The 8738-nt window shown below is 49.1% G+C and overlaps 1 protein-coding gene across 1 annotated transcript; it reads left to right on the top strand.

Annotated features, from left to right (window-relative positions):
* The first annotated feature begins 3257 nt into the window (after window positions 1–3257).
* On the top strand, window positions 3258–8625 carry BTBD18 (BTB domain containing 18). Its single transcript, XM_030333141.1, has 2 exons — window positions 3258–3381; window positions 6426–8625. The coding sequence occupies exons 1-2, from the start codon at window positions 3258–3260 to the stop codon at window positions 8489–8491; spliced, it is 2190 nt and encodes a 729-aa protein (XP_030189001.1). The 3' UTR covers window positions 8492–8625.
* The last annotated feature ends 113 nt before the right edge of the window (window positions 8626–8738 follow it).

Genomic DNA, 8738 nt, shown 5'->3' with positions numbered 1-8738 from the left:
TTGCTTGCTTGTGTGTCCTCCTTCTGCTAAGTTTTATGTCCTTTCACGAACTGCTTCCTCTTCAAAATATAACTGCAACCTAAATGTCTTCTGTTCCTTGATCTTTTTTCCGTCTTGAGAGCAGAGGTCTCAAACTAGGAAAATATTACCTGACTTGGAAATCCACCCCATCCTCCCATATCTGTCAACCTTCTCAAATCCTATAAAAAACAAAAACAAAACAAAACAAAACAAAAAAAACCAACAAAAACCTTAAAAAAAATTTTTTTAACGTTTATTTTTCAGAGACGAAGAAAGACAGAGAGTGAGCAGGTGAGGGGCAGAGGGAGAGAGGGAGACATAGAATCCCAAGCAGGCTCCAGGCTCCGAGCTGTCCGCACAGAACCCCACGCAGGGCTCGAACTCACAGCCGTATTTGAGCGCACCGTACTTTACTCACCTCTCTACACAGATCCTTTGCAGGTTCCCCGTGTCTTAGGCATCTTCGTGTCCTGTCTCCGGGTGGCCTCCGTGAAGGCTGCTCCGTTTTAATTCGCCGCACTCTGTCACCAAGGGCTTTGGATTCAGCTGTCTTCACCTAGAGCTGGACATCGCGGGGCGTGGAAGTGAAGCCAGGCCCCAGGTCCTAACACACACACGGGGAGGAACCGCTGTCCAGATTTATAACGTGGGCTGGCATTCTCTCTAAATGTTTAATCTTGAAATCATTTGTTACATCACCCCTGAAAACAGCTGCTGCCAGTCAAGAGGTGCGCTAACTAAATCATCTCTGGAAGGCCACTGCAGGCCCCGCCACACCCGAAGTTCCGTAACCCCCTTGGTCCCACCAGTTTATAGTGGAGCGGGATCTGTGAAAACCGGATTCCAGACACTAGCCCAACAGCCTTGTTCCCGAACATCCCTGGCCTAAGGAGATATCAAGGTTAGAAAGATCTGATCAAGGTGCGAGGAGAGCCATCCAGAGGCTTTTTCCTCCGAGACGCCTTCCTGAGCGGGGCCTGGGCCCCTTCAGCGTCTTCAAAGGGAAGACGGAGGTGTCCTTCAACCGCCTTGGAGGCTGCCCTACTGGGGAATCCTGACCCTGTCCTCCCTGTGATTTCGTCGAGTGCCGTGGGACAAGACGGCCTCCACAAGAAACCCTCCCGGGCGGGCCTTCCTACCTACCTCTTGCAGCCCGACCATCTTGGCTCAGCCCTCAAGTCCCTCGAGACGTAGCCTCCCGCCCAAAGCGCTCCTCCCCCTGTGATTGGCCGCCTGAGGAGCCTTCGGCCAATGGGGATGACGTATTCAGGCAGACGTCAGCCCGCGGGCTAGGGGAGGAGGAAGGACGTCGGGCCCCGCGACGCGCCGTGCGCGAGGGCCACAGCGCGAGGTGTGTGGCGCTGGCCGCGTGGCCTCAGGCCCTGGCTGTCACCACCTGCCGGTGCATGAGGGTGCCGGGCCCGCAGCGGTACGAGGGCACCAGGGAGTGGCTGCAAAGCTCGTGTGGCCGGAGGTGGTGGTGAGGGCGAGCCCTGAATTCGGGCCTCCGGGAGCCTCACGCTCCATTCCCAGAAACCTTTGCGCCTAGAGGTCTCTCTTCAAAGGAGTTGGGCCGGGGCGCCCAGAGCGTGAGGGGCGCCCAGCCTTGCAGGGCCTGCTGTGAAGCCCTGCTTTTCCCGCCAACCCCGATTTCTTGCTTCTGGACGCGGAGCGGAACCCTCAGGCCGTGGGCCCACCTGTGCCGCTCTGCTAACCCTCCCCGCGCAAGGCTCGACTTTGGGAGGAAGCAAGGCAGGCTGGACAGAGGACCCGAGCACCAAGAGGACGCCAAGAGCAACTTCTGCAGAGCTATTCCAGGTCGGGTCTGGGGGCCAGGCGGGGGGCTTGGTGGATCGGGAAGCTTCCCCAGAGCCTATGTTTGGGACCTTGCAAGAGCTGCCATCCTCCGCCCCTTTCAGCTCTCCGGCTGAAATTGGCATGGAGCCTACCCTTTCTGAATTCACCTTTCCGTCCCCTTCTTTCCTGGTAGTTTGACGGGAACCGTTCAGAGCCGTCGGTGCCACCTGACAGAAAACTGCATGCCAGGAAAGGAACGCCAGCTGTGCAGTGAGTGTGGGGGTTTCAGTGCAAAAAGCTGGAAATGGAGTGAGCCTGAAGTCAGAATAGCCAGCTTGTTTCGGGAAGGGAAGGATGCTTAATTATCCTTGCTCCGTTGTTAGCCAGGTGATTAACCAGACTGACAAACCGAACGGCCAAATCCTTTGCCAGTTTCCAGGCCGCGTGAGGCTCGCTTTGGTCAAGAACATCTGAAGCAAGGGTGGCAACGTCCTTATTTCTTTCTGTGAGAGACCTTCCCACGGAGTCCAGCACCTGCTTTTCTTTACTGTGCACCCTCTGCTGGTTAGTGTGATAGAGTGAGCTCAAAGAAAAGAAGGTTGTGTACAACCTCCTAGAGAATTTTATGTTCTATATTGTTTCTTTAAAAGTGTTAAATTGGGGATTATACCCATGGAACTCAGAAGTGTGGTGCTCGGGAAGAATAGGAGTTGTCAGCATTATTGGTGTTGAGTCTCAGTGGTAACGTGAATGAAGAAGGTTTAAGCATAAAGGTAATAGCTACCTTTTTTTTTTTTTTTTTTAAGTTTATCTGTTTATTTTGAAAAAGAGAGAGAACAGGGGCAGGGCAGAGAGAATCCGGAGCAGGCTCTGCACTGTCAGCACAGAGCCCGACACGAAGCTCAAACTCACAAACCATGAGATCATGACCTGAGCCGAAATCAAGAGTCAGATGCTTAACCAACTGAGCCACCCAGGTGCCCCAACGACAGCTACCGTTTTGGAAGTGATAGTTATTATGTGCCAGGCACTCACAGTACGAAGCAATTTTACCTGCATTGACTCATTTAACCTGTAAAACAGCCCTACCAGGTAAGTACTGTTATCATTACCATTTCATAGATGAGAAAAGTGAGGCTCAGAAAAGTTAGGTCAATTGCCTGAGATTATACAGCTAGGCTAATACATAACAGAAGTAAAATTCAAATGTGCACATGCTTCTGAGCTCCTACATGTAACCACTATGAAATTCTTTGTTGAGATACCCTTGGCACAATTTCTGGGCTTATGGTAACTCGACTCACGGCTATTCTCTCTCACTTTCAAAATTTCCTTGTCATTTCAAAGACAAAAAGCAAATTAGGTGCAGCCATTCCTCTGAAATGTACTATCTCGTCCACAGGAATCCGATCTGTGAAAACGTAGGTTAAGAGACCAACATGTGCTCTCCTGCCAGTTCCAAAATCCTATATAGGAATCCCCGGTTTCTGCGGTTGGCTTTTGTGCAGCTTCATCACCAGCAACAGAGTGGTGTGTTCTGCGATGTCCTTCTGCAGGCAGAAGGTAAGAGACTGGTGGGGACCCGCTTGAAAAGCCACTCACTATAGGATACTCACGATGGAATAAGATAAAATGAGTTCAGGGCCAGGGAGTAGAGCACAAAACCAAGAAAAGGTATTATCATCACCTTTGAGTATTGTACATTATTTGGTAAAGAACTGTTTGTTTCGAGGACAGTTGGCTGTTTTCAAGAATGAATAGGAGACTGTGCTCTTTTTCTTTTAAATTGTGAAACTAATTGTAAAGTTTAGTAAGCCTAGAAATTCTATAAAAGATGGATAATATTGTAAGAGGATGATTGTGAAGATGGAGTTAACATACACACAGCGCTCGGAACGGCATTCTTCATGAATTGAGCACAATGTAAGTGTTAAATAATACTATTACTTATTTTCCCATTTTCTCATCAAGCTGCTGCTTTACTTTTCTCATCTTAAAATTGGTGGGTTTTGTTGTTTGTTGTTAGACCTAAAAATAGTTAATTTCCACTCCTTCCCTTTACACTTACAATGGTCGAGCAGCATGAAGTAGAGCCTGGAATCATGTAAAAGGCCCAACACTAGGAATCAGAGTTTTAGTTTTTTTTTTAAGTCTTAGTTTTGTTACTCAGTAACAAAGTGACAAATGGGCAAGTAAGTCCCACTCGTCTCTCGGGAGCTCAGTTTCTTCATTTATAAAAGATCATGAGGGATGCCTGGGTGGCTCAGTCGGTTGGGCGTCCAACTTCTGCTCAGGTCATGATCTCATGGTCTGTGAGTTCGAGCCCCGTGTCGGGCTCTGTGCTGACAGCTCAGAGCCTGAAGCCTGCTTCAGATTCTGTGTCTCCCTCTCTCTCTGACCCTCCCCCGTTCATGCTCTGTCTCTCTCTGTCTCAAAAATAAACGTTAAAAAAAAAGTTATGACAACCAACATTGTGTAGCACTCTACAGTTTGCAGAGTACATCCAGTATAGTGTCTCATTTGATTCTTAAGACAGCCTTATGAGGTAAAATATTATGTGGTTCCAATCTTAAAGATGAGCGAATCAAGGCCTAGAGAGTTAAGCGACTTGCCTGTTGGTTCTCTTAGTAAGCACAGAATTGGGATTCATTCCTTAATTCATACTAAAAAACACAATTGCCTGTTGTATACTAGAACAGTGTACTAGCATGGGCATATAGTATATATGAAGATAAAGTCCCTCTTTGTACAAAAATCATGTAAAGGGGAGACCTTCGGATAACCAGTGCATCCAAGTAACTGTGCAGTATAGGAGTAAGTAAAGGATGATGGAGGAGCACATGAGAGGGGTACCTTCCCGGACTTGAGGTTCGGGGACAGTGGTTAGGGAGATTTTCTTGGAGAAAATAACCCCTCAGCTGAGATCTGGAGGACAAACAAGTAGAAGGAAGTGAGGAAAGATTTCCCCAGGCATGGAGAACAGCATGTACATAGATGTGACCAGGGATTTGTGAGTGGCTCACTATGGCTAGAGTGCAGACTGCAAGCATATTGATCAGAGATATGGCTAGAGAATTAGCAATGTAAGGTCTGAAGTGTTATGCAAAGGAAGCAAGTCTTGTCCTCAGAACATTGGGAAATGTATTCATCGGTTTTCAGAAGAAGGTCATGATCATGTAAAAGGCCCAAGCTTTAGAAATAACACTTGGGCTGCATGAGAAGAATTATTGGATTGTTGTTGAGCCCAGATAGAGGGCTATTTTGGAATCCAAGAGAAGGAATGGTGGCCTAAACTAAGGCATTGAGAATAGAAATGTATGGTTTATAATCAGAAAGAATTCACAAAACTTGCTGCAGTTAAGGGCATAGGCTCTGTAGACAAATTCCCTGGATTCAAATCCTCTCCCTGTGAATTGCTAACCATGTAATTGTGGTGGGCATATTACTTAGCTATGCCACAGTTTACTCATCTGTAAGAACAGCTGCTTCACAGGATTTCAGTGAAGATCGAATAAATGAATACTGGTAAAACCCTTACTTAGTACATTATATGGCATGCAAGAAAGACTCAAGAAATAGTCGCTTTTTAAACAAAATTAATGTTTGGGGGCGCCCGGCTGGCTCAGTCAGTAGGGCATGTGACTCTTGATCTCAGGGTTGTAAATTCAAGCCCCATGTTGGGAGATTACTAAAATATATGTATTTATCTATAGATCTATGTATATCTCTCTATACAGAGATATATTTAAAATAAAAATAAATTTAATATGTTTGATTAGATACAATGAGTAAAGGAGAACAAAGACTTCTAGTTTTCAGGCTTGGGAATAAAGTGCATACTTATTTTGAAGTAAGAAACGGGAGGTTTTGGGGTTGAGGAATGGAGTTCACCTTCTAGAAAGGTTGATGCAGGTTATGGCATGTTCAGTGTCTTGGGAAAGGTATCTAGGCAGAGGTAGGACCTGGGAGTCAGCATCAAGCCTTTGGAAACTGAAGTCATGAGAGATACCAACTAAGATTGACAGGGAAGTGCCCATAAAGAAGGTGGCTCACGATAGACAACTGCCTGGTAGGCAGTGCCTAAGAGGTCGGGAGAGAAATGAACCCTGGTTATATGCATCCAAAGCTCATATTCTGTTAGACCACAAGCAGCTTCTGTAAAAAAATTTAAATTCTCGTGAGTCAAAAATTTGATGCCCTCCTTTGTGTGAAGCGGTGGGTATATCTTAGCGAACAAGATAGATATGGTCTCTGTCCTCAGAGTTTCACTTTAGTGAAGGAGATGGATGGTTCTAACACTGATACCTAAGTGCTCTGATAGCTAGAGTACCTCTCTGTGCCCGGGAGCAGCTAACCTAGACTGGAAGTGGGGTGGGGAAAGGCTTTCTGGAAGAAGTGATGTCTAAACTAGATTTTGAAGGATAAAAAGTGAGTTAGCTAGGTTATGTCAGAAGGTTCCAGACAAACAGAAGGAACAGACTTCTCCTATTTGAACTTCCATGGAAGGAAGTTGAAAGGAGCAGCACGTTTGGGTAGTAAAGACTCTGCTTAGCCTGTGAACATGCCAGTTTGCAGGAAATAACAAAAGTGTTTGGATTTCCTTCCAGGTGAGGCAGTTCCAGCCCATTGCTGCATCCTGTCAGCCTGCAGCCCCTTCTTCACAGAGCGCCTGCAGCGGGAGAGGCCAGCTCAGGGTCGGAAGGTGGTCCTGGAGTTGGGGGGCTTGAAGATCAGGACACTCAGGAAGCTGGTGGACTTCTTGTATACCTCAGAGATGGAAGTATCTCGAGAAGAAGCCCAGGATGTGCTTTCTGCTGCCCGTCAGCTCCGTGTCTCTGAGCTAGAATCCCTTCAGCTAGAGGGTGGGAAGTTGGTGAAGGCCCCCCCGGGCCGAAGACTGAACCGGGAGTGCTTACAACCTCCAAGTCCTGCACCAATCTCTGCCAGGGTGGTGGCATCCACCCGCCGCCCTCGGACTCCACTGCCTGTGACCCAGACTCCTTGTCCTCTTGGACTAGTGAGACTGAAGTCCTTGGGAAAGGAGGAGGGGCCCCTGGAGAAAAGCAACCAACAGAACGCAGAGAACTCGTCTGGCAATCTTCTGCTCAAGAGGAAGGCCAGAGCTTGCCCAACTCCACAAGAAAAAAGCTCTTCACCATCAAGCCACAGTCAAGGACCTAAAGAGAACAAGAGCGACTCTGCCCTTGCTCCTACAGCAGTTTCCCCGCCTGGTATGTACCCCTCTGTGGATGAGCGACTATTGCCCAGAAAGATCAGACTGAGTCGCTCAAAACCATCTCCTGATGTCTGTACACCCAAGCCTTCCAGCACTGTGAGTGGACCCAGCTCAGTACCGACAGCCCCTGGCCGGCGTCTTTGGCGGCAGAAGAGTATAAATAAAGGACCAGAAGACAAGGTGAAGCCAGGGAGAGCTAGTCCTCTCCAAAGCATCCCAAGCCCATCTGGTCTTGGAAACACAGGTGGGGACAAGAAGCGGAGCCCTGAAGTCAGGGCACCAAACTCAGACTCTGCAGAGGAGGGGCAGGTTGGAAGGGTGAAACTTCGGAAGATTGTCAACGGGACGTGCTGGGAGGTGGTACAAGAGCCTCCCCTCAAAAACTCTCAAGAGAGCCCTCAGATCCCAGAACCTGAATGCTCGGAAGAGCCTGCAGGGACGCAGCCATCCTCCGTGAACCAGCAGGAAATGTTATCTGCCAGAGTAGATCTGTGTCAGGACTCCCCCGTGTGCTCCAGGCTACAAGATCTCCTGCTCTCTGCTAGCCACTCCCCAGACCACCCAGTGGCAAAGTCTGAGTTTGGGTCCAGTCCAGAGCCGGTAGGGAAGGAGCCCGGGTTGGATATGGACTGCAGAGAGCACTATGCGTTTGACGCAGCCCTGCTGGGGCAGCCGTGCGAGGCTGAGGAGTACCGCATCACCAGTGCCGCTGCCACCAGTGAGCTGGAGGAGATCCTGGACTTCATGCTGTGTGGCTCAGACATTGAGCCCCGCACAGCGTCTCTGGAGAGTCCTGGAGCCGAGGGCTGCAGGACCCCTAATTATCACCTGGCAGATACAGGAAAGAACTGGATCGAAGGGGAGGAATGGTGTCTGCCAGACATGGAACTCTGGCCCAGGGAGCTCACAGGATTGGAAAAGGAACCTGTTGGGGAGAACAAAGAGCCAACAGAGCCCTTTAGCCCCCTTGTCATGCCCTCTGAGAACAAAGAGCCAGATAAGTCCCTCAGCCCCCTTGTCATGCCCTCTGAGGTGAGTGAAGAGGGGGTACTTTCAGTAGGAAGCCCTTGGACTCCGGATCTGGAAATTACCAGTTCCCAGCCACTGGATGGTCAGAGAGAGAAGCTTCTCCACATTGACTCTCTTGACGTTCCTCAAAGGTCCTATGAGGATCTCTCACCCCCCTGTTCAAACTGGATGGACGCTAGGCCGGAAGTGTCCCTAAGTATGGATGAGGTATTATACCCTGCTCCAGAGGCAGGCAAGGAGGAACTTGGCAACTCCGGATCGTTGGACCCACTTCCTGCCAGCTCGGAAGAGGAAGAGATTGATGTTGTGGACTGGACGTCAGAGGGGAGGCTGGTGCCCACGGGTATTCCTTCTGTGTGGCCCGACCCTTCCTCAGAGTCAGACACAGAGGTAGACATACTAACGTAGAACAGGTAGTGCAGGTTAGCGGCAGGGGGAGGGTGGGAAATGTTGACTAGCAAAAGGTGTATTGGTAGAGGCTAGCACGGGCCCTGTCCCCTTAGCAGGAGAGGCGGGTGTACTCCCAGCTCTTGGTCGGTCCCTTCCTCTCCTCCCCAGGCTTTGGGAGCCAAGCAGAAGTAGTACCATGGGTACAGAATTATGAACCTGAACCATCTTATTTCTTTGTAATCTATTTTCTGGTTAGTGATAAACA

Source organism: Lynx canadensis, chromosome D1 (assembly GCF_007474595.2).
Source record: "Lynx canadensis isolate LIC74 chromosome D1, mLynCan4.pri.v2, whole genome shotgun sequence".
NCBI classification, from domain to species: Eukaryota; Metazoa; Chordata; class Mammalia; order Carnivora; family Felidae; genus Lynx; species Lynx canadensis.
This window is presented reverse-complemented; position numbering and strand designations above follow the sequence as displayed.